The sequence below is a fragment of the Cydia amplana genome, chromosome 15 (assembly GCF_948474715.1).
Source record: "Cydia amplana chromosome 15, ilCydAmpl1.1, whole genome shotgun sequence".
Classification (NCBI taxonomy): domain Eukaryota; kingdom Metazoa; phylum Arthropoda; class Insecta; order Lepidoptera; family Tortricidae; genus Cydia; species Cydia amplana.
In genome coordinates, this window is record NC_086083.1 from 6,305,388 (window position 1) to 6,330,695 (window position 25,308).

Genomic DNA, 25,308 nt, shown 5'->3' on the forward strand with positions numbered 1-25,308 from the left:
CGATTTTAACTAGGTATCTCCGAATAAACATCCCACTGCTGTATATATCCTACCACCTCTCTTCTTCAATCGTAGACATAAACAGGTTAACTATATTTACTATAATCTCAAAGATAACACGTTGATCGATTTATTTTATCAGTTTTAACACAATCAAAAGAAAGAAAAACAATAATTTCAGTTCAGACGGACACTATTTACAAAATATTAAAGTCGTATTATTATCACAGCCGCACTTAAAAACCACATTACTGAAACGAATTCTCCTTAACCGAATATATTACTTTTTTATTTATTATTTTTGTGAAACGCAACAATATAGCATTAGCACAACGTGCTGAAACTTCTGTCAGTTCTGCCAAGTGAATCATAGGTAGGTACCTATCTGATAAGTTATCTCTCATTGATATTTGATACGGGGCGTTGTCAGTGATAAGAGTAAACGACGAGGTTGTCGTTTCACACACACAGCACCTCAAAACCAATATACATATTATGGGACCTCCGTGTTTATTCCTAACTAGCTGTTGCCCGCGACTTCGTACGCGTGGATTTGTATATTGGTGGTTATATATTCTACATTAGCTTAGAATATTATGCAGCAAAAGATAGCAGTAGGGACTGTTAATCATTTGTTAATTATTATACACAACCTGGCTACGAAGTTTAATGCCCCTAACTGAATAAAATTGTTCTCGATATAATCCCTCTCAACCTCCAGTATATTTTCAAGTCCACTATTTAGTAAAACCTACTATCTAACTACCTATTTACGAAGTTTGAAGTTCCTAGCTTTAAATAAAATTTGAACTCTATATCAACTTTCAACCCCTTCTTAAACCTTTTAGGGGATGAATTTTTTAAAAAGCTGTAATTACTTTTCATGTATTCTAATAATATGCCTTAACACAACGATTCAAGTCCCGCACTCAAATAAACGTTTGACCTCCATACAAATTTTCAACCCCTTTTTTACCAACTTGAGGGATGAATTTTCAAAAATGCCGAAATTACTTTTCTTGTATTCTAATAATAATTATGCCTTTATACAAAGATTCAAGTCCCGCACACAAAAATATGTTTTATCTCCATACAAACTTTCAACCCGTGTTTAACCCGTTTAAGGGATGCATTTTTAAAAAACACTGAAATCACTTTTCTTGTATTCTTATAATATGTCCTTATACAAAGATTCAAGTCCCGCACTCAAAAAAATATTTAATGTGCATACAAATTTTCAACCCCTTTTTCACCACCTTGTGGGATGAATTTTCAAAAACGCTCAAATTACTTTTCTTGTATTCTAATAATATGTCTTTCTGCAAAGATTCAAGTCCCGCACTCAAAAAAATGTTTGATCTCCATACAAATTTTCAACCGCTATTTCACCACCTTGGGGGATGAATTTTCAAAAGCGCTGAAATTACTTTTCTTGTATTCTTATAATATGCCTTTATACAAAGATTCAAGTCCCGCACTAAAAAAAATATTTGATGTGCATACAAATTTTCAACCCCTTTTTCACCACCTTGCGGGATGAATTTTCAAAAACGTTGAAATTACTTTTCTTGTATTCTAATAATATATCTTTATGCAAAGATTCAAGTCCCGCACTCAAAAAAATGTTTGATCTCCATACAAACTTTCAACCGCTATTTCACCACCTTGGGGGATGAATTTTCCAAAACGCTGAAATTACTTTTCTTGTATTCTTATAATATGACTTTATACAATGATTCAAGTCCCGCACTCAAAAAAATATTTGATGTGCATACAAATTTTCAACCTCTTTTTCACCACCTTAGGAGATGAATTTTCAAAAACGCTGAAATCACTTTTCTTATAATATGGCCTTATACAAAGATTCAAGTTCCGCACTCCAAAAAATATTTGATGTACGAACTTTCAACCTCTTTTTCACCACCTTGGGGGATGAATTTTCAAAAACGCTGAAATTTGTTTTCTTCTGTTTTATTATAATACCTTTTTACGAAGTTTCATGTTCCTAGCTTACAATAAAATTTGAACCCCAAGACGAACTTTCCTCCCCTTTTTTACCCCCTTAGGGGTTGAATTTTCAAAATAGTTGCAATTACTTTTTTTGTAGTCGGCTATTATGCCTTTCTAAGAAGTTTCAAAGCATTAGTAATGGATTCAAACTTACAACCCCTTTTTAACCCTGTTAGGGGATGAATATTACAAAACGCTGAAATTACTTTTCCTGTCTTTTAATAATATTCCCAAATACAAAGATTCAAGTCCCGCGTTCGAAAAGATGTTTGATATCCATAAAAACTTTCAACCCTCTTTTCACCACCTTAGGGGATGAATTTTCAAAAACGCTGAATTTAGTTTTCTTGTATCTTAATTTAATACCTTTTTGCAAAGTTTCAAGTTCCTAGCTTAAAATAAAATTTGCACCCTAAGACGAATTTTCATCCCCTTTTTAACCCTCTTAGGGGTTGAATTTCCAAAAACGTTGCAATTACTTTTTTTTTATAATCGGCTATTATGCCTTTCTAAGAAGTTTCAAAGCATTTGTAATGGATTCAAACTTTCAACCCCTTTTTAACCCTGTTAGAGGATGAATTTTCAAAAACGCTGAAATCACTTTTCCCGTCTTATAATAATATCTCCATATACAAAGTTTCAAGTCCCACACTCACAAAAATATTTGATCTCCATACAAACTTTCAACCCCTTTTTCACCACCTTGGGGGATGAATTTTCGAAAACGCTGAAATTAGTTTTCTTGCTTTTTAATATAATACATTTTTACAAAGTTTTAAATTCCTAGCTTAAAATAAAACTTGAACCCCATACAACCTTTCATCCCCTTTTTAACCCCCTTAGGGGTTGAATTTTTCAAAATCGCTTCTTATCTCTTGTACACTTTATAAATGCAACCTAGTGTGCAAATTTCAACTTTCTAGCTTTTGTAGTTTCGGCTCTGCGTTGATGAATCAGTCAGTCAGTCAGTCAGTCAGGACACTTGCATTTATATATATAGATTACCACCTATTATATGTAAGCAATACAATAGTGGAAAGATTAGTTAGAACTCGCGGCATTAATAGTAGGAAACGATAGAGCGTAAAAAGCTCACTGGTAATACAGTTTTAACTTTTTGCTGCCTAAGCTTTTCACTTTTGCTTGTCAAAGACCTAGACTAGCATGGGCCCTCGCCAGGGGGGTGGCAGGGGGAGTCAGCTACCTCCCCCTAGAGTATAAACGGTATGAGTCGGATACCTATAGTAGCTACTACAAATACAATTGCAATAAATATCTCAACGGCGCTTTCTTCCCAAATATTCTTACTCTAAACTAAGAAAGAGATAGCTACAGTCAGCAGCAAATAGGTGCCAGCCAAAATGGTTAAATATATATTAAGTTCTGGATGTCCGTGGTAGGGAAAGTAATGAACCCACACATAGAAAATCGCGTAACTAAAGTATACATGCATTGAATCCTTAATTCAGAATGACTCAGAATCCCTTTATGTAAGGCCGCTATTACGAAATTGCGTAACACCTTACCACTTTTATGAATGATGCTTAAAGGGAATTGTTTTCGGCTGTGCGCGCGAGAGTGTCGCTTGCCTAGCGGCGTTGAGGCATTACCCCCAACGTTTGGGGCATTTGTGGGTTGGGGTAGAACCCACTTAATACGATTTCCTGCACACACAGAAAGTAAATATTCTTCATTCCACCAATAAGTAAATAAATAAATAAATCGTAATGGCCATACCACCTAGGCTAGTCGGTAGTGAGGTCGGGGTCAGGGTCCCCTGCCTACGAACTACGAAGCAAGAGGTCCAGGGTTCGAATCCCGGTATAGGCATTTATTTGCTTATCACGAATATATAATATATATGTCCCAGAGTCATGGACGTTATCTAGGTATGTATGTATTTATATCTGTAGGTAAACTGTATCTGTATAAGTAGGTATGTACAAATTGTACATATATCGCCACCTAGTGCCCGTAGTACAAGCTTTGCTTAGTTTGGGGTTAGCTTGATCGGTGTAAGACTGTCCCCATTAGTTTTATTTTATTTACCATTTCCATTTTATTTACATTGTTTAATATAGTAAGACCAAAGCTTAGAAGGGTTTGCGGCCTGGCCCTGATCCGCAACCCCTAGTTTGCAGACCCCTACCTGAAGCTTCCGGAGCCTCGTTTTCTATGTAAAGCACGTGATTACCGGTCATCTGTCATAGAAAAATAAGCTCCGGAAGCTCCGACCCGGACACGGCCCGGTCTAACGTGTCATCCTTTACCTCCACCTCTGTTTAAAAAACCCCTGCCTGAATTAGCAGACCATCTTTGCTTGTAGTGCACACGAAAATTCTTAGTCCGGTATTATGACCCTAGGCAATAGTTTCATAATATTACGACTGTCGTGTGGCCATAGTTTACAAAACATGCCGAACTCTGCACGTGTCAAGATTACGTAGGTAGTTGCTCACGCTCAGTACAAAAATCTATAGTTAGGTTAGGCGGTCTACTTGGACTGACATTTTGACTTTTGAGCAGAATACTACTCTGCTACTCGTAGATACACTAGTTCTATTCTACAGCTTATTTTATTTCATTTGTTTAAATTACATTTTCAACTTACAGATCTGCCAGTGTCCAAAGTGACATTTCTTTAACCAAAAATATCACTTTCGACACTGACAGATCAGTATCATATCGAAAACATCAGCTAAAACTCGAATTGGCCTGAAACACTTCGTCTGCACGAGAATAATAGTTACCTATTTGTTTTACAATTAAGGGGGCAAAGTTGTTGTTTTAACTCCTCGTGCTAATATTGATAACCGAGCAAGCCAAAGATTCCAAAATTTGATCCATGAGCATAGCGAGTGGTTCGAAAAATGGAATCTTGAGTGTCGCGAAGGGCTTCAAGGCACGAGGTTTAATTAAATTTGCTACCGAGTTAAACACAAAATTTGCCACCACAAAATACTCACAAACATCATTTAAAAGTCAATTCTACCATCGCCAGCATGAGGATTCAAGTCATTTTGCATCATCTTACTTTGCCACTCCTACGGATAAAATGTAACTTTCTCAACTCAGCCTCACTGTGCAGAGGGGAACGCGGCAAGTGTCCTGGGTACAATGCCCCAAGCAAGGGGCTAGATTTTTGAAGTAATCATTTTGTTATTCAAAGTTACCATGTTATTGAAGGATAAAGAAAGGCTGGTGTGGTGAAAAGATATTTTTATAAGTCTTAAATGGCAAACCTCGGCGGACTTTCTCTGATCAGATTGGGGAAATCCTGAAGAAAGGCCAGGTCAAGAGCACCCTAAACCGGCGAGCGTGTATGAGGAATGTTATGAAAGTAACGGAAGCGAAAGAGGCATGTCAGGATCATAGCAAGTGGAAATCAGTGGTCTGTGCCCTTCTCTGCCTTAAACTCCCGTCATCGACCTAAATCTAAATCCAGAATCTAGGAAAATTCAATAGTTCATAACTCATATTACCTATGTCACCTAATTAATCAAAAACAAAAATAAAATAACTTAATATAATATCTTTTTTAAAAAAAGGGAACCGCCTTCAAAAAAGCAACCCACTGAAAAGTACAAAATATTTTATTATGGTACCTCTTTACGTGTCCAGTCCCTATCCCGTCATAAAGCAAAATTTTGCCAAAAAGTAATGAATACCTAATAATAAGAAAATTAATAATCATCCGGGTAATTACTTAGTTTTTGAAGGCGGTGCCAAACCAACAAAAACAGTCTTTACTACCAATCAGAAAAAAAATACGAGTACGTAGTACCTACAAGAACTAAATTAATGAGTAAACTAAGTATGTCTTTATAATGCAAGTAAGTGCAGCGTTCTTCGTTGTCTAAAATATCGGTTCTCAAAATTTTTGGTTTGGCACCGCCTTCAAAAACTAAGTAATTACCCGGATGATTATTAATTTTCTTATTATTCGGTATTCATTACTTTTTGGCAAAATTTTGCTTTACGACGGGATAGGGACTGGACACGTAAAGAGGTACAATAAAAAAATATTTTGTACTTTTCAGTGGGTTGGTTTTTTGAAGGCGGTTCCCTTCTTTTAAAAAATATATTATATTAAGTTATTTTATTTTTGTTTATATTTAATTTAATAATTAATTTTTATTTATTTTATGTTTTTCAAAAAGAAATTATATTAAGTTATTTTGTTTTGGTTTTCTTTTTGTTTATTTTTAATTTTTTTATTCTTTTTTATTCATTTTATTTTATTTTTTACTTTTTAGTGATAGGTACTTCATTTATTTTAGGTTTTGGGGTAAAATACTAGTTTGTTAGGCTCTCCATTTAGTTTTGGGCTAGTAACTACTAATGTTGGTGATGGCCTAACTCGATGATAATCGCGACTAAACATAATATGACGTTTCGTTGCTAAACCCACTAGCTCCCACTCCCACTGCCGCTCCCACTTCCAGTCCCAATCCCACTCCCATTCCTAGTCCGAGTCAGACTTCGACTCCCTCCACTATTTTATCCACAATTTTATCTAAATCAGTTTCAGCAACTTAAATTTGACGGTAGGTAGGTATACCGATAGCATCGCCACCTACCGGGTCCAATTAGTTTTTCAAACAATCCAATTCCAAAATAGCGTGGGCATGTAGGTATGTAGCACCAAACCTGAGTTCCACTAGGTACAGCGAGGGTTCAGCATCAGCTCTATCTTGGGTACTGCTCTCCCAAGTGCTCATCAAAATGTGACGGATTTCCAAAATAGCGTGGGCCTATGTTGCACCAAACCTGAGTTCCACTATGTACAGCCAGGGTTCAGCATCAGCTCTATCTTGGGTACTGCTCTCCCAAGTGCTCATCAAGATATGACGGATGACCAAAATAGCGTGTACCTATGTTGCACCAAACCTGAGTTCCACTAGGTACATCCTGAGTTCCACTAGGTACATCCAGGGTTCAGCATCAGCTCTATCTTGGGTACTGCTCTCCCAAGTGCTCGTCAAGATGTGATGGATGACCAAAACAGCGTGTGCCTATGTTGCACCAAACCTGAGTTCCACTAGGTACAGCCAGAGTTCAGCATCAGCTCAGATCTATGTATACTAAAACCTTCTCCAGAATGTAATAAACAGTTTTCTGAAAACCGCATTAAAATCGGTTTAGCCAAACGCGAGATAATCGCGAACAAATATACATACATACATACATACATACATACATACATACATACGGGTCAAACTGAGAACCTCCTTTTTTTTGAAGGCGGTTAAAAAAATTAAACAAATTGATGCGATCCTCTAAGCCAAAGTCTTATAATGATGATAATAATCATCATCAAAGTCTTATAACGAACTTATTAGCACTCAGCGCGTTTTTAGGGTTCCGTAGCCAAATGGCAAAAAACGGAACCCTTATGGATTCGTCATGTCTGTCTGTCTGTCCGTCTGTCCGTCCGTATGTCACAGCCACTTTTTTCCGAAACTATAAGAACTATACTGTTGAAACTTTGTAAGTAGATGTATTATGTGAACCGCATTAAGATTTTCACACAAAAATAGAAAAAAAACCGTAAATTTTGGGGGTTCCCCATACTTAGAACTGAAACTCAAAAAAAAATTTTTCATCAAACCCATACGTGTGGGGTATCTATAGATAGATCTTCAAAAATGATATTGAGGTTGCTAATATCTTTTTTTTCTAAACGGCGAGTCCGACTCGCACTTGGCCGCTTTTTTTTAATAAGATTGTTTACTTCATTATGCATCACAAAATAAATAGGTAAGTAATAGTATCGTACAACTCAGTCTACTCGCACCAAGTCAAGACCAACCTGTTTAGTTGTCTGGTAGCTTGCGCAAACAGCGCACGCGCACCTTCACCGCACAAGTTGCGCGCGAGTGTCAGTGTTGTTTTTTCGAGTGCATCTAGTGCTAAATATTCTGTGAAAAAGGGGTGTTTTTGAGGAGTTCTATTAGTGTAAGTTTTGGGTTGTGGTTTGTGGGCTTTTGATCCGAATGTCATTGATCGAACGATCAATAAGTCATTTTAATGGTTGATTTGTGTTAGGTAGTAATTAATTTTAGTGCCTAAGATGTTATTAGGGATACCTGACTTGATTATTACCTATTTATAAACAAGTCCGTTTCGACGACGTTCTAAATTTATACGCTACATCAGTTTATAATATTTTATGCCGATGGGATTTTTATTTAGTTATTTTTGTTTATGTTGTGATGTTTTGTTTTTCTTCGATTGTCATTGACCTATATCCCCTTATTTATTTACCATACGAACCTATACCATATATACCAAACCTACCTATGTTTTTCTAATTTACTTAAATTCAAAAGGTTTGAGAGTAATAAGGGATGTCTTTGAAAAAGTCTTGAAGTTTTTAGTGTTTATATTAACTGAGTTTTAATTTATTTACCTAATTGTCATTTAATTGAAAGACAAATCGTTGTTTCAATTATCTTGTTTGGAAGATTTAGGACATCAAGATTAATTTAATTAGGAAATTGAAAGAGTAGGTATTAAGTTTGACAAGTTTTTTTTTTAAATTTACGTTTGCCTACTTTTGTTTTCTAATTATTTCGTTATTATAAAACAATCACAAAATATCCATAAATTATTTTTAGGGTTCCGTACCTTAAAAGATAAAAACGGAACCCTTATATACTTTGTTGTCCGTCCGCTATCTGTCTGTCAACTTGTCATTGTCAAGACCCTTTATCTCGGAAACGCGTGGAGGCATCCACAATCCACAGCCAGGTGGCTTGGATTCGACGACGGTGCCGCCCTTCCACACATCGATTGAAACCCCTTTTCTACCCTACCTATATATTAGAGTGAGTTGACGAAGCCTGTTGCGATTTTATCGCTGTAGTTTTTTGTGACGATGCCTGTAGCTGATTGTAAGTTTGTGTTTACCTGACGAAGCCTGCGTTGCGGATATAAAAGTATGGTCTCTGAATAAACTATATGGAAATTGTATAACGAAAAACCTATATATTATCTACCGCTTGGCTTTGCCTTTGCTTTGTATTATGATTGTTATATATAAGAAGGTACATGTATTATACCATTTTAGAATCTGCATGACATGCTTAATAAAGTGACGTTATTTGCTCATTAAAAAAAATGTAGACAACATTAATAGTACTTCAAGTTACCTAACTGCCGATGATGAGTAAAAGTCATATTGTAGTTGGTGGTTTTGCATCGTTGTTTATACAATAATTTAAAGATTAAGGAGTGATGGCACAACATCTTTTTTATTAAATAACTAAGTAGGTGCATACTGCGTAATATAATATAACCAATGCGAAACGATGCTTAACAACCACGATTATAGATGCGGAAGAAATAAGCATAACCCCACTTTTACTATCCGCTTCGGCAATTACTTTGGATGCAATGCATTATGGTAACTCCGACAAAGGGATAATTTAGAAAATTGCTAATATCTACTATTAGAAGCACGTTACTTCATACTTTGACAACCCTAACTTTTTGTCTCGCCTTCACTTTTATTTATTTATTTACTTATTTTATACTGTTTACTCGATGGTGCCGTGACGGACCTTACAGACCGATTATTATGATGACATACTATCATACATATACAATAATGTTAACAGTCACTAAGTCGTTATAATTACTGATTTTATTACTTAGGTAGGAAGAATTTACGTGAATACAATCTAGCAATACACGTTTTTAGGGTTCCGTAGCCAAATGGCAAAAAACGGAACCCTTATAGATTCGTCATGTCTGTCTGTCTGTCTGTCTGTCTGTCTGTCTGTCTGTCTGTCTGTCTGTCTGTCTGTCTGTCCGTCTGTCTGTCCGTCCGTATGTCACAGCCACTTTTCTCCGAAACTATAAGAACTATACTGTTGAAACTTGGTAAGTAGATGTATTCTGTGAACCGCATTAAGATTTTCACACAAAAATAGAAAAAAAACAATAAATTTTTGGGGTTCCCCATACTTCGAACTGAAACTCAAAATTTTTTTTTTCATCAAACCCATACGTGTGGGGTATCTATGGATAGGTCTTCAAAAATGATATTGAGGTTTCTAATATAATTATTTCTAAACTGAACAGTTTGCGCGAGAGACACTTCCAAAGTGGTAAAATGTGTCCCCCCCCCCGTAACTTCTAAAATAAGAGAATGATAAAACTAAAAAAAATATATGATGTACATTACCATGTAAACTTCCACCGAAAATTGGTTTGAACGAGATCTAGTAAGTAGTTTTTTTTAAACGTCATAAATCGCCTAAATACGGAACCCTTCATGGGCGAGTCCGACTCGCACTTGGCCGCTTTTTACCTCAGTTATCACTGTTATCTGTTACTGGACTGGGCGCGTAGCCAAGGTGCCAATCGTTAACTATCCGTAGCGTATCGTAGTCATCTCTTTCCCTCTTTCACACTAGTGCGACAGTTATACTGTTGCGTTTCGTTAGCTACGGAGCGTTAACGATTGCACGTTGGCTACACGCCCCAGGGTATTTATTTATAGGTATCAGGGATGTTGCGGATGCCGATTTTTTGACATCCGCGGATGCGGATGCGGATGCGGATTTTTAAAGGCTCACATCCGCGGATGCGGATGCGGATGTCAAGATAGGTACATAAAAAACGTCAAATATTACATTTTAGTAATTTTTATTTCAAAAACCGGCCAAGTGCGAGTCGGACTCGCGTTCCAAGGGTCTCGTACATTAAGTCCCACTCACGCTTGACTGCAATTTTCTAATAAGTTTTTTTGGTTAATGACGAAATTACCTAGCAGTTTAGCACTTACGCCGATGCTAAGACGTTCCTGTACCGACGTGTTCCACATCCGCATCCGCATTAAATCCGCATCTATTTTATGCGGATGCGGATGCAGATGCGGATGTTGAAAATAATGCGGAAGTTCCGCGGTTGCGGATGTGGATGCGGATATTCGCAACATCCCTGATAGGTACCTAAATAACCAGTTATATAGGTACCTATAAATAAATACTTATACATATAAAGTTCATATTAACTCACATTTATAGACGGGTCTAACGCGAAATTTATTCACATATCTTTATTTACCGACGTTTCGACACAGGTTTCACGGTCATGGTCGCGGCTAACCACCAACTAAATACCACCGCCAAATAAATGTGAGTTAATATGTGTACAAAACGCGAAAGTTTTAAATATCATATAAAGTTCATTTGAATTTAATTTGTCACTTTTACAGTACCTACCTAAGTATTTTCCTCGCGTTGGTGTGGTGAAAAATGTTGTGTTTCACTCGGAAGCAACGTTTTATTCTTCAACCCTTGTGGCTTGAAACCGATTATATTCTTTGCTTGAAACCCTCGCAACGCTTAAGATTCCATATTTCGAACCACTCGCTACGCTCTTGGTTCAATTTTGGAACCTGATCTATCTGATCACGATTTGCCCCAATTGCCCCCTTGTAGAACAAATAACTATTTATACTACTTAATGTTATATTTCTGATTATCATTTATAAATATAACTTTTTGCTTTTGGAACCATGACTGATAAAAAAAAATGATTCATAAAATATTTTATGCGTAGACTTTTTGCCACACAAACTTATACCTAAACATTAAGCTAAAACATAGTAGTTAATTATGCAGTGGTGAGAATTTATTTCAAACATAATAGTAATGTAATAATTAGCTTTTTTGCGGTAGTCGTGCAAAAAAAGACCTTTTATGCATTAATTTATAAAATTGTTGATGAATGATGTTGACCGTGACCTGAAGCAACGTAATTTGAGAATATATAAACAATAATATTTAATGGTAGGTACCCACAAATTATTAGCATGGTATAAAGAGTTATGTATAGATAAAGTGGCCAAATATATCCCAACACATACTTAAGAGGATAGTAGACGGCCGTTTCTCTATACAAGCATAGTCCCCATTTTCCTCTCCGGATTTTGACACTATAGAAAATATTTTTACTCAATTTTATGTATTTTTACTAGCCATAGCTAATACAGCTATGCCCCTTCCTTTGATTTATTTTGGATTGTTTTATTATCATAAGAATTAAATAGAAGAGAAAAACAAACTTTTAAACGTTCCTAATTCTTATGATAATTTTTCGTTTTTACCTTAATTTTATTAATTTTTTTTTATTACCTACATAATAATAACATATTAAATAGCTACCTACATCAAAATGTGTGAAAACCATTTTTGAAGTGAACCTTCTTTAGCGGCGCTGGGCACTTTTTGAGGTGGGGAAAGAAATATGATAAACTCGAGACAGCGTAAGGCGATCACGTGACCGTAAGGGGCGTAAGGCGATCACGTGACCGTAAGCCCCGTAAGGTGGCCACTCATAATTTAAATGGCATTTAAATCAATAAAGAAAAACTGAATGTTACATTTATGTTGCGGACTCCTTTTCAAGACTCTTTACCCACCTATGTTTAAATAATTTGACATTGTCATGGCAGTATGTACCTAAATAAACATGTCAATGAAAAAGTCTTATTTGAGAATGATAACAATATATAATAAATAAATAGAATACCTCCGCTAAACGTATGTATCGTGTTACCGGGCGTCGGTAAAATAGTGAGGTGAGTTTTCACTTCTATCGGCACTCCAGGAGTGCAACCGTTGTTGCTTGTTTATATCTTTTATATCCAGAGAAGCATCGCATACCGCGTATTTTACTTATTTTATTTCAATTCCTCGAGAACTCACCATGCAGAGATTGAAGATGACGAGATTAGAAGGAATTCAACATTAGGTACAAATGTTTAAAAGGTTTTATTTATTTTATTTTATAACTGAAAATGGAAGGACTGTACTATATGTGACGCGGCCAAAAGGGCTCAATTTTTTTTTTAGGTAGAAAATGATGTCTAAAGTGTATTTTTGAAATCGGGAAAGTGCGAAAATTCACAGGGAAAAAGTTATGACCCCCATAAAAATTCCAAAAACGGCATTTTCATGGGCTACAACGATAATCCGACTAAATGAAGCAGGTTGTTTGAAGAACGTTGGCAGCCATTTTGAAACGTGTTTTTAAACTAGTCGCATTATACGTAGTCACGCCAATGCAACATTGGTATATATATATATGACGGACGATGAGGCATATTGGACTCGTTGCCAGACATAGTGAGCGTAGTAGGTAGGTGCGAGCAAGATGAAACACTAAATTAATTAACCTTTTATAATCATAATCACACACACGCAATAACACGGACGGTCCGAAACGTAATACTGTTCCTGGCCTGATACGTCCGCACGCCAAGTGATCAATGACAATAATGACTGCCCTCCGGTCGGTTGATACCGGTTTTATACCTGCAACCCTTCCACCGGTCGTGCACGAACGTCAGGCCAGACTCAGTAGAAGCGCGCCAACGCAGCGCTTGCGTTTCGTAGTCAATTGATGTTTAGTACTAATGACTTCCTGACACGGCCATCCTGCGAGACACACGTCCCCGTGTGTTAACCTGTAACAAGTTTAGCGCACAGGATCATATAGCTCGGTCACTCCTGACCCACCACATGGGTCATAAAAGAAACATTCCTTAAAACTGATCATTAAGTTTAATTCACAAAATCAACAATACATTAACATTTGGTAATGCTTGATCGACATACAAAACGTCACAACGACTTTTACTACTCATTGAATCCTCCAAATAATTGGTTTAATTTAAAATATAATCGTACACAAGGTCTCAGAGCTTCACTGATTGCTAACGTCCAACTTTTAATGCGGACCCAGTATGTATATGCCCGACGCAAAACTAAGATTAAGTTCTACATGTGATATGGCTACACATAGCCCGGCAACTAACAGTTGCACTCCCTTAATGCGCGTCCCTTCCGGACCGCCGAGTCCTTCTCCGGACTCCATGGTTTCTCATGAAACCCGACCTCCGCCAGAGTTGACGGCCTACCGCGTACTCACGGACTACTTACTGCAATCAGCAAGTAGATACCGATTTCTACCGAGCTACGGCTACACGTCAACCTCTGGTACGGTCTCCATCACTATGTAAACTCAATCCTAATCAGATTCATAGTTGCCTGGACAAACTTCTAATTCTACTTCAATTTCATCAGTTAAGCTCTGATCCCCTGGCATCTTTCTCAACCTATCGTGTGCGTATTTGTATGTACGTCTCGAATTTAATGATTTCAGGTTATAGCGATCGCCATCTAATACCTCTGTAACCTGAAATGGACCTTTATACTTAGGGTCTAGCTTAGTTTGGTTTCGTTCTTCATTCTTAAGTAAAACAAAGTCTCCAACTGAAAATTTATTGAGTTTTGCCTTTGTACGATCAAATCTTTCTTTTTCGTAAGAACCTGATCTTACAATACTATGAGCTGCCTCGTCCCTAATTCTATCGAGATCTACTTCGGTATCTTCATCTTCACAAGTCATCATAGCTAATGGACGTGCTACCTTGCCAATGAAAAGCTCCAAAGGGCTTGCTTTCGTCGTCCGATTAAAGGTGCAATTAATCGCGAGTTGAACTTCCCCTAATGCATCTTGCCAAGATCTGTTATCACTCGTTTCGACAGCTGTTAACATAGATTTTAAAACAGACATAACCCGCTCCACCTGACCGTTTGCTCGAGAAGACCCTGTCGCTATTAGATGCAGGTTTATATTACTAGAATCACAAAATTCTTTGAATTCTTTGCTAGCAAAGCAACGTCCTTGATCGGCAATAATACGGGTTGGTGCACCAAATAATGCTACGCTTCCCTTAACGGCCTTGATACTACTCTTGCTATCAATGTTTTTGCTATGAAACAAAAGGACATATTTTGTAAACGCGTCAATCAAAACGAACACGTACTCCTTAACATCATTTTTACCACTTAATCTACCGGTAGCATCTATATGTATCGTATGCCATGGCGTGGACACTTTTGGGATTGGGTGGAGTTGAGCTTGAATTTTTCCCGATTGTGATTTTGAAACTTTACAAGTAATGCAATTCTCGATAAATTTCTTAACATACCGTGACATTCCATCGAACCAATAGTAGTTGTAAAGCTTTTCTAACGTTTTGTCATAACCAAGATGAACAAGAGACTCGTGGATATTACTGACTACTGACCATTTGAGAGACCTAGGAAGGATTGGTAAGCACTTTGTCCTGCCGTTGCGCTGAATTTTACGATAAACTACGCCAGCACGAATCTCGTAGGTATTCGCAACCTCTGTATTCATCTGACCAGTATTCAAGTCTGAAATAATCTTACAGATCTCGCTATCTCGTTTCTGCTCTGCAAGAAGCCAATTACCAGACAATTCTGTGATGTTAATACGCTTTGGTTCTACTTTACTGAACTCTTTCCGGACAGTCTCATCTGACACTACTTGGGAGGAGTTGGTGTTTTCTATATCAGGTCGTGCCAATGGTAAAAGGTTTCGAGAGAAAAAGTCTACGTGTGCCATTTCTTTGCCTTTGTTATAGACTACATTAAAATCAAAACATTGTAAATATGCCCACCACCTGTGGACTCGCGGTGTCAAGTCAATCTTTTTACTAGAGCACTTGAGAGCGTTGCAGTCTGTCACCACAGTGAACTCACGACCGTGCAAGTACTGCCGGAAATACCTCACTGCGTTGACAACCGCCAGAGTCTCAAGCTCGTAACTATGATACCTCGACTCCGCAGGACTGGTTCGTTTACTATAATATGCAACAACGCGACGTTTTCCTTCGATGATTTGAAATAGTATGGCACCATAGCCCTCTGAACTCGCGTCTGTATGCAATTCGATTGGATACTGAGGGTCAAAGATCATTAGAACCGGTTCTTTGGTTAAAATTGAGATGATTTCTTGGCGAATATTTTCGTGCCGCTCTTGCCATATAAAAGGAACTTTTGCTGACGTCAATTTATAAAGTGGGCCCATGATACGGGAGAATTTAGGAACAAACTGTCGAAAGTAGGTTGCTAACCCTATGAATTGCCGCAACTGTGTTACGGTTGTCGGCGGGGTCAGAGAAGACAACGCCTCGACCTTACGACGATTGGGCCTAATCTCCCCGCTCTTGACTTCATAGCCTAAAAACTCGAGTTCGGTTTTCAAAAACGAGCACTTTTTCAAATTCAAAGAGAATCCGGCTTTAGTTAACTTATCCAGAACTATATTCAGTCTTTCAAGTCCTTCTTCAACTGTTTTAGACATTATTAAAATATCATCTACGTAGACAATGACATATGTATTTACTAAGTCACCTAGTGCCTTCACTATTGCTCTCTGAAACACCGAAATCGAATTTTTCAGCCCGAATGGCATTGTTAGGTACTCGTATTGGCCGTCTGCGGTTACGAAAGCAGAACGTTGAATGGACTCTTCAGAATTTATTGGAATAAGATGAAAACCAGAAGCACAATCTAATTTCGTAAAGAACTGCGCTCCGTGTAAACGCGAGATTTGGTCAGAAATGAGCGGTAATGGATACCGGTCAGACACCGTATTTCTATTCAGCTCCCTATAATCTACAACCATCCTGTAAGATCCATCGCGCTTCTTAACCAAAAGAGCTGGACTCGCAAAAGGCGAACTACTGGGACGAATTATTTTTGCACGTAACAACTCATCTACTCGCTCGCGCATTACTTTTCTTTCCTCCGGACTAAGACGATAACGTCGCCTCTGCACAGTTAAGTTAGGATCAGTTAAACGAATCTCAAGCTCTCCCGTCGTTACTCGCGTCTTAGGCATACCGGTTATGAAAAATTCCGAATAACGATTTAAAACGTCAACAAGTTTAGATTTCTGTTCCTGGGGAACGTCTGTGTCTACCAAGGACCGGAAAACCCCTCTTTACGCTTAATCCTATCCATTCGGTAACCCAATCAATTCGGTTACCGTATCATTCGGTAACCCTATCATACTGTTACCTGATTGTAACGGTAAGCTTATTGAAACGGTAACCTTAACCTTTAACCGAGTTAATCTCAAAACCCCATCGCGTTAGGGTTTTTGTTAGGGGTTTTTAACCGGTTTTTATTCAGTTATGGTAACCTTTATTATCGGTTGCTTATTGGTTTGCTACATTCGTATTTAGTGATGTGCCGTCAGTCAAATACCTACTAAAAGAAAAAGTTAATTTATTAATAGAACTAATAGTTTATTTTGTTATTTTTGTATTTTTTTTTTAATTTTGCTTATTTTAATGTTTTTGTTTATTTTAATGTTTTTGTTTATTTTACTTATTTTGTCTATTTTTTTATTTTGTTTATTTTACTTATTTCATTTATTTTATTTGTCATTAATTTTGTTAATTTTATTTATATAATTTATTTTGATTATTTTGATTATTTTATTTATTTTGTTTATTTTTTTTTATTTTTTATTTTATGTATTTGATTTACTTTATTTACTTTATTTACTTTATTTACTTTATTTACTTTATTTACTGTATTTACTGTATTTACTTTATTTACTTTATTTACTTTATTTACTTTATTTACTTTATTTACTTTATTTACTTTATTTACTTTATTTACTTTATTTACTTTATTTACTTTATTTACCTTATTTACCTTATTTACCTTATTTACCTTATATACCTTATATACCTTATTTACCTTATTTACCTTATTTACCTTATTTACTTTATTTACTTTATTTATTTATTTATTTATTTATTTTATTTATTTTATTTATTTTATTTATTTTATTTATTTTATTTATTTTATTTATTTTATTTATTTTATTTATTTTATTTATTTTATTTATTTTATTTATTTTATTTATTTTATTTATTTTATTTATTTTATTTATTTTATTTATTTTATTTATTTTATTTATTTTATTTATTTTATTTATTTTATTTATTTTATTTATTTTATTTATTTTATTTATTTTATTTATTTTATTTATTTTATTTATTTTATTTATTTTATTTATTTTATTTATTTTATTTATTTTATTTATTTTATTTATTTTATTTATTTTATTTATTTTATTTATTTTATTTATTTTATTTATTTTATTTATTTTATTTATTTTATTTATTTTATTTATTTTATTTATTTTATTTATTTTATTTATTTTATTTATTTTATTTATTTTATTTATTTTATTTATTTTATTTATTTTATTTATTTTATTTATTTTATTTATTTTATTTATTTTATTTATTTTATTTATTTTATTTATTTTATTTATTTTATTTATTTTATTTATTTTATTTATTTTATTTATTTTATTTATTTTATTTATTTTATTTATTTTATTTATTTTATTTATTTTATTTATTTTATTTATTTTATTTATTTTATTTATTTTATTTATTTTATTTATTTTATTTATTTTATTTATTTTATTTATTTTATTTATTTTATTTATTTTATTTATTTTATTTATTTTATTTATTTTATTTATTTTATTTATTTTATTTATTTTATTTATTTTATTTATTTTATTTATTTTATCTATTTTATTTATTTTATTTATTTTATTTATTTTATTTATTTTATTTATTTTATTTATTTTATTTATTTTATTTATTTTATTTATTTTATTTATTTTATTTATTTTGTTTATTTTGTTTATTTTGTTTATTTTGTTTATTTTGTTTATTTTATTTATTTTATTTATTTTATTTATTTTATTTATTTTGTTTATTTTATTTATTTTGTTTATTTTATTTATTTTGTTTATTTTATTTATTTTGTTTATTTTATTTATTTTGTTTATTTTATTTATTTTATTTATTTTGTTTATTTTATTTATTTTATTTATTTTGTTTATTTTATTTATCTTATTTATTTTATTAGGATAAAGTTCATTTATTTAACTTAAAAGGTAATAATAAAAAAACATTACAACTAACTATGAAATCTATAAATTAAAAATTTAAAACCTAAACTAAAATTAAAATAAACCTACTTAAAAATTAAACTAATACTTATAATATTATATAAAAACTAAAATGCAATACTAATAAAATAGATGTCAATAATATAATTTATTTGTTTTTTTTATTTATTTCATTTATTTTATCTATTTTATTTGTTTTATTTATTTTAGAAACTTACAAAATTAAAAGTAGTAGTATGTAACTACAAAAGTTAAATTAATTCAGAATAACATTCTAATTGAATAAAACGTTATTTAGTATAATCCTACATCTGGAATAAATATTCCGTTTTGTCTTTTTCATTTAAAATAAAAGTGTCATGATTTATTCACTTTCTATTTATTCTAAAATAACGAGTGCAAGAATTATTCTTATTCAAATCGATTGGAATAAGAATGAAATTTCTGTTTTTATTCTTATTCTTATTCAAGTTATTTTTTGCCCAACTCTGCTCTAGATTACTCTCGTGTTGTTGAAGGTGACTATTGAACAAAATCTGCAAAATATCTTTCATGTATGAAGTCAATTATTTGCACTTCCTAGTACCTAATAACATGAAGATAATAAATATACCTACACGGGCGAAGCAACATGCGTATTTAAATCGAAACGCTGCGCTCCGCTGGCACGCGCTACAACGCAAGTGCACCGAATGTTTAAAGGTCGTGGTATTTTCTATTGTATTAGGATATTTAGGATTAAGCAGAATGCGGTGAGAGTCATAGTGACAACAATAAAGCCTTATTATTGTACTACACTACAGTATTGTTATCAGTACTCTGCCGTGTCATGACTAATTGATGTAATTGTAGATACATGAGTTAGTGGTAACAAGGTTAAATGGCATTTATTTGGTCATATTATATGTAGTACAATGTATATAGATAGTAAAATGAATTTCACCCCTCTTTTCAATGGTCGGATTGATTTGAATTTTTTGAAGCCTTCGAAACGGTGATGATAATTTTATAATGAAGCTACATAGAAAGTAAACTGCGAAATTATAATTATGATGGTTCAATGTATATTTCTTTGCGTATTAAGTATGTATTTTGTTTATTATTCCTACCAGCCTTGAGGTCTTACGTATGCTATCTCTTTCACACATACGGAAAGTGAATGAGATAGTAAATTACTGCAGGTAAGAAAAGAGTCCTACGCTTATCACTATAATTAAATAGATTTGCAGAAAGTTGCAGGCGTGTTTGCACTTGAGACCGTCATTCATTACTCATTGGCAATAACAATAGGATTAAGTCGTGGCGTGGTGAATTCTTTGTCAGCATTTGCTAAACACGTGCGGCAAGCGTTGTGTCAAATATACCTGTTAATTTCCGTCTAAATAATAAATGCAAATTTTAAATATCAGAAGAGCTTTTAAAAACACCATAAGTCTTGGTAGTAACTCGGATACTGAAACCACATACTATAGTTCGTTTTTTTTTTTGCATTAGAAATAAGGTAATAGTACATTATTGCAGAGGCCGGGAAAGGGCAATTCGTGGATGAGTTTCGATTCGTTCGAAGAAGACGAATCCACGAATTGCTATTCCTGCCGAGGCATATATAGTGCTTTTCTCCAAACATGCGAGGAAATAAGGTAAAATAATAATTATTTAAGCAGCAAGCATCACTCAAATCGAACCTTTCAAATTTCCCTCTAAAATATTTTTTTTTTAAGTTAAGGGCACAAACTTATTCTGCCATTCAGTACCATTCAATATAATTGTGCAATCTAGTTGGTCAAACCAATTTGTCAGTCAGTAAGAACCAGGAAAACTATACCCATCCTTTTCTTTTGGGTGCTAGTACTAGTGTAAGACAAAGATAGTATGATTCTCTCTGTCTCTGTTTATGTACACGGATGAGATCCTTAAAAAAATATAAAAATAATCTTTGATTTTATTAAGCAGTATTTGCACGATCATACACGAGCACAACGGTCTTGTAAGAACGAGACAAGTAAGGTCGTTTATCTTACTATCTCACTCTATCCTATAGGTTGAAATGATAGCTGATCGGGTCGTGTAGACGCGGCTCGCGGCTACAATAATTGGCTGTTTGCGTTTTTTATTTTTAAAAAGTAAAAAACACTACAGTAATAAGTCATTACTGTAGTGTTTTTTTCATTCCCGTCCGCTAGAACAGGACAGCGATAGTTTGATTTTTTTAAATTAGAGTTTGACAATAACGTAGAACTTCCCGTACTATTTTTGCTACAATAAGGTGAACATTTCCGAGCATATTGGAGAAAACAATCTTGATGTCTCTTTTAATTGAAAAGCACATTTTAAAAATAAGTTACGGTAAATATGTAACAATTATGAATCTAATACGATCTTTTATAGTCTTCTGCTTTCATAAGTAATAGTTATGGTTTTTAAAAAGTGTTTTTCAATTAAAAGACATGTCAAAATCGCTTACCTTCTTTCAAGTTCTTTCTAATGCTAAAAAAAACGAATTATAAACATAATTCGAAAACAGAAAAAAATCATGAGTATTTTCCCCATTTGTTCCTGCCCAACGTGATCGCCGCGATACATGAGGCGGGGACATATGGGAATGATTTAACTGAAGCGCCTATTCCCATCTGTGCCCGGCGGGGAGAAATAGGAATACACCATATCAAGCCATTCCTTATCCTACCTTTAAAAACATCTTTTTTAGGGTTCCGTACCCAAAGGGTATAAACGGGACCCTATTACTAAGACTCCTCTATCCGTCTGTCTGTCACCAGGCTGTATCTCATGAACCGTGATAGCTAGGCAGTTGAAATTTTCACAAATAATTAATTTCTGTTGCTGCTATTACAACAAATACTAAAAACAGCATATAATAAATATCTAAGTGGGGCTCCCATACAACAAACGTGATTTATTTGCTGGTTTTTGCGTAATGGTGCGGAACCCTTCCTGCGCGAGTCAGACTCGCACTTGGCCGGTTTTTTATTTTTTACATTAATTTAGGCACAGTGAGCCATTGAAGAGTTTCGCTATCCACCATCCGTTCAGAGCAGCTGAATTGTACCTGATGATTTAGTTATCACATTAAAATAAATACGGGTATCGTCCAATACCAAGACTATGCGGCAGTAAATTAAATTTGTAAGATTTTATTGCATAAAATCAGGTATAAATTAGTCAAGAAACATAATAGTTTCTTGTCTAATTTACTTCTATCTATACGTAACGCCTATACGGCACCCATACTACATGTTTAATCCAGGAATATTATTTAGAATATAAAATCATGATTATATTTATTTGATTAAGAATGAGATGATTCTTATTCAATTTTTTCACATACGAATTATTTCCGATCAAAATTATTTGAATAATTTTGACGGGAATAAAATCAACATGATTTTATTCTTAGGAATTCTTATTTAAATAATGATTTTATTCTTGAATGCCCAACACTGCTTACTAAGTATGTATGTAATGTATGTATCTATTTAATTTAATCAAAACTATTTCACCTACCAATGTTATAGATACCCAATGAATATGTATAATGAATTCTGCCCTAGTAGCACGGTCGCATTTTTATCGTTTATCACCATGCCTGTCACGTTCTAACAAGTATGTAAGTGCGAAAGTGACGGGCATAGTGATAGTCGATAAAAATGGAACCGTGCTGAGCCCCCTGGTATTAATGAAAGATTTGTAGTATTAAAATAAGTTTATAACTGCTATAGATATATATTTTCTGATCGCTGCATTAAGCGGTACAAGGTAAATTACGACTTAGCTCATACAACTCACCGCATCTGAAAACATTTTAAACTAAAGTCTATTTTTTATTCGGTAGACTAAAATGACATTTCGTAGTATGAACATCATGTGTCATTTCATTTCATACTATGAAATGTCATTTTAGTCTACCGAATAAAAAAATAGACTTTAATTGCTTATTATAAAATAAGCTCATAATAACTAGTACATATGTCATTTGTTAACAATGGTAAAATATCTACCACAATCCGCTAGCGCATGTATCTTTATCACAAAGTGTTTTTTTTTTAATCACTTCAGATAAATTATACCTAACTAGGTAGGTACCAGTAAAATTACTAGTTAGGTGAAAATTTTTCTTTAAATCAGTCTTTAATCTGTAGGTACATATCAAGTGTGAACCCGAAAATAAAAATAATAATCTAAGTAGCATAAAATATATCTAAATAATAGCAGATATTACTAGGATAGGATGTTGTTTACTTGCAACCCCTTTTCTAAAAATTTCTAAACTAGAATTGACAAAAACAATAGGAACACACAGGTATAAAGATAAACAAAGGAATGGCCGCGCTGCGCCGCGGCTGTCGCTCTAAAAATAATACTGTAATCGCTCACTTGTTTTCAATTTTAGCTTAAGGACTCAAAGTGCAATATTGTTTGAATTGACAATAAGCGAAGTTACCGGCAAAAAAACTTGTTTGTGCTGGAGGCTTCATAGACCGCCCATGCCAACCGCGGTTATTCAATAATAAGTTGAATTTAAGTCTGCGTAAAGTTTACAATCGTTTGAACTGGTTCAAAACCTTATTATGAGGTAACAGCATAGACGGGGTTTTTATTTCGGTTACCGGTAACAGGGGTTAACTCGATCTGATACGGTTACCGAATCAAAGTGTTACCTTATCAGACGGTTACCGTTATGGTAGGGGTTTTTATAACCACTTCTAAAATAACCCTATGAAAAACCCCGGTTAAGGTAACCGGTTCCGGTCCCTGGTGTCTACAGCAGAAAAATCATTAACTGAAAGTCGATTAGTCACCAAGGCATCACTACTTGTATTGATCGAATTTGACGAGAGTAGCTCAGAATGATCAGTATTTACTTTGAAAACATTGAACTGCTTTTCAGTCTGTACAACACCAAAACCTTGACGTAAAATCTCACGTCCTATCAGGATATCACTACTTAAATAATCGTCAGGCAAAACGTGCAATAAAATTTCAATAAGATGGTTGTTAATTTCTACAACACATAAAATCTGCTCGGTACTTAAAATACTTGATTTAGTAATACCCTTTATACTAACAACATTGTTTTCAGGCTTTCCACTAAATTTAAACGCTATACTTTCTTTCACTGCTGAGCACTCGGCCCCAGAATCATAATGAAAAGTGAAACACTGACCTTGGTGTTTGGCAGTCCCTGCTGGTGGATCCACTTCGCAAACGTCCACTCGACGCTCCCTGACAGCAGTCGCCTCCGCTCCTCCACTGGTGCAGCGGCTTGCGATGTGACCCGTTGTTCCACATTTGAAGCAGACGATAGCGCTTGATGTGGTTTGTTGTTGATGATTAGGCTTCGTCATCGTAGTATTTTGTTGAGGCTTCACCGGTTTTGCTTTTCCATCTTTTTTACGAAATAGACAATCTGATAGTTTGTGTCCTTTTTTTCCGCAATGAAAGCATTTGATTCCAGGCGACATCTTCATTCGTTTGTTGTCTGTCGCTTTTTGATCTCCAACAGCATTAAATTTGCGTTTCAAGTAGGTAAACGCCTGTAGCTCTTGTTGTAACTTCTGACGAGTATTTATTTCAGTCGTAAATGCCAATCGTTGCAATCGCGTATCAAATTGAGCAAGGTGTGCAAGTGTTTGTGACACAGCGATTTGTTCAATTGTGGCCTTCTTCCAACGATTAAGCAGTGATGTCATCACTCGACTTCCGTAGGCTGCTAAGGTCTCGTTTTCTTTAGGCTTGTCCGAGGTTAAGTTTATGAGGGTAGCCGCAGTTGTTTCAGCGCTTACAAATCTGTCCCTAAATAACTCTTTAAATTGTGGCCAGGTCATACCCGCATAGGATATTTGGGATAACCATGCCGAGGCCACTCCCTTCAAGGCTTTACTGATAACAACAATCAACTGACCTCCTTCCAAAGGGTTGTCTGCAAAACACAAATCGGCCGTAGCACACCACGACTGTGCATCCACATCGGTCTTGTCAGGATCAAACTCCGGAAGATTCACATGTTTTCCGGACTGCTGAGGCTTATGAAGAGCCTCGATTAACGCCTTCATGTTTGAATTTTGCATTTCGAACAAAAGCCGCCAATTTTGGTCCTGATGAGTACCACTTTGTTCGCTTTGTGTTCCATCTTCACGTTCGTCGGCCCGCTCGAATCCCACATCTGATGACGGACGATGAGGCATATTGGACTCGTTGCCAGACATAGTGAGCGTAGTAGGTAGGTGCGAGCAAGATGAAACACTAAATTAATTAACCTTTTATAATCATAATCACACACACGCAATAACACTGACGGTCCGAAACGTAATACTGTTCCTGGCCTGATACGTCCGCACGCCAAGTGATCAATGACAATAATGACTGCCCTCCGGTCGGTTGATACCGGTTTTATACCTGCAACCCTTCCACCGGTCGTGCACGAACGTCAGGCCAGACTCA

The 25,308-nt window shown here is 34.8% G+C and overlaps 2 protein-coding genes across 2 annotated transcripts in view; one reads left to right on the top strand and one right to left on the bottom strand.

Annotated features, from left to right (window-relative positions):
* Positions 1 to 7,830: 7,830 nt before the first annotated feature.
* Positions 7,831 to 25,308, top strand: part of LOC134654508 (uncharacterized) — a 121,963-nt gene continuing 104,485 nt past the window's right edge. Inside the window, exon 1 of the mRNA XM_063509953.1 lies at positions 7,831 to 7,968. The gene's annotated coding sequence lies outside the window, so the exon portion shown is untranslated. The remainder of the gene's footprint in view (positions 7,969 to 25,308) is intronic.
* LOC134654792 (uncharacterized) lies at positions 23,598 to 25,073 on the bottom strand. The gene has a single exon (XM_063510261.1). The coding sequence runs from the start codon at positions 25,071 to 25,073 to the stop codon at positions 23,598 to 23,600; it is 1,476 nt and encodes a 491-aa protein (XP_063366331.1).

Excerpts from the sequence above, each read along its gene's own strand:
- LOC134654792 (XM_063510261.1), bottom strand. The coding sequence starts at position 25,073 with ATGTCTGGCAACGAGTCCAATATGCCTCATCGTCCGTCATCAGATGTG.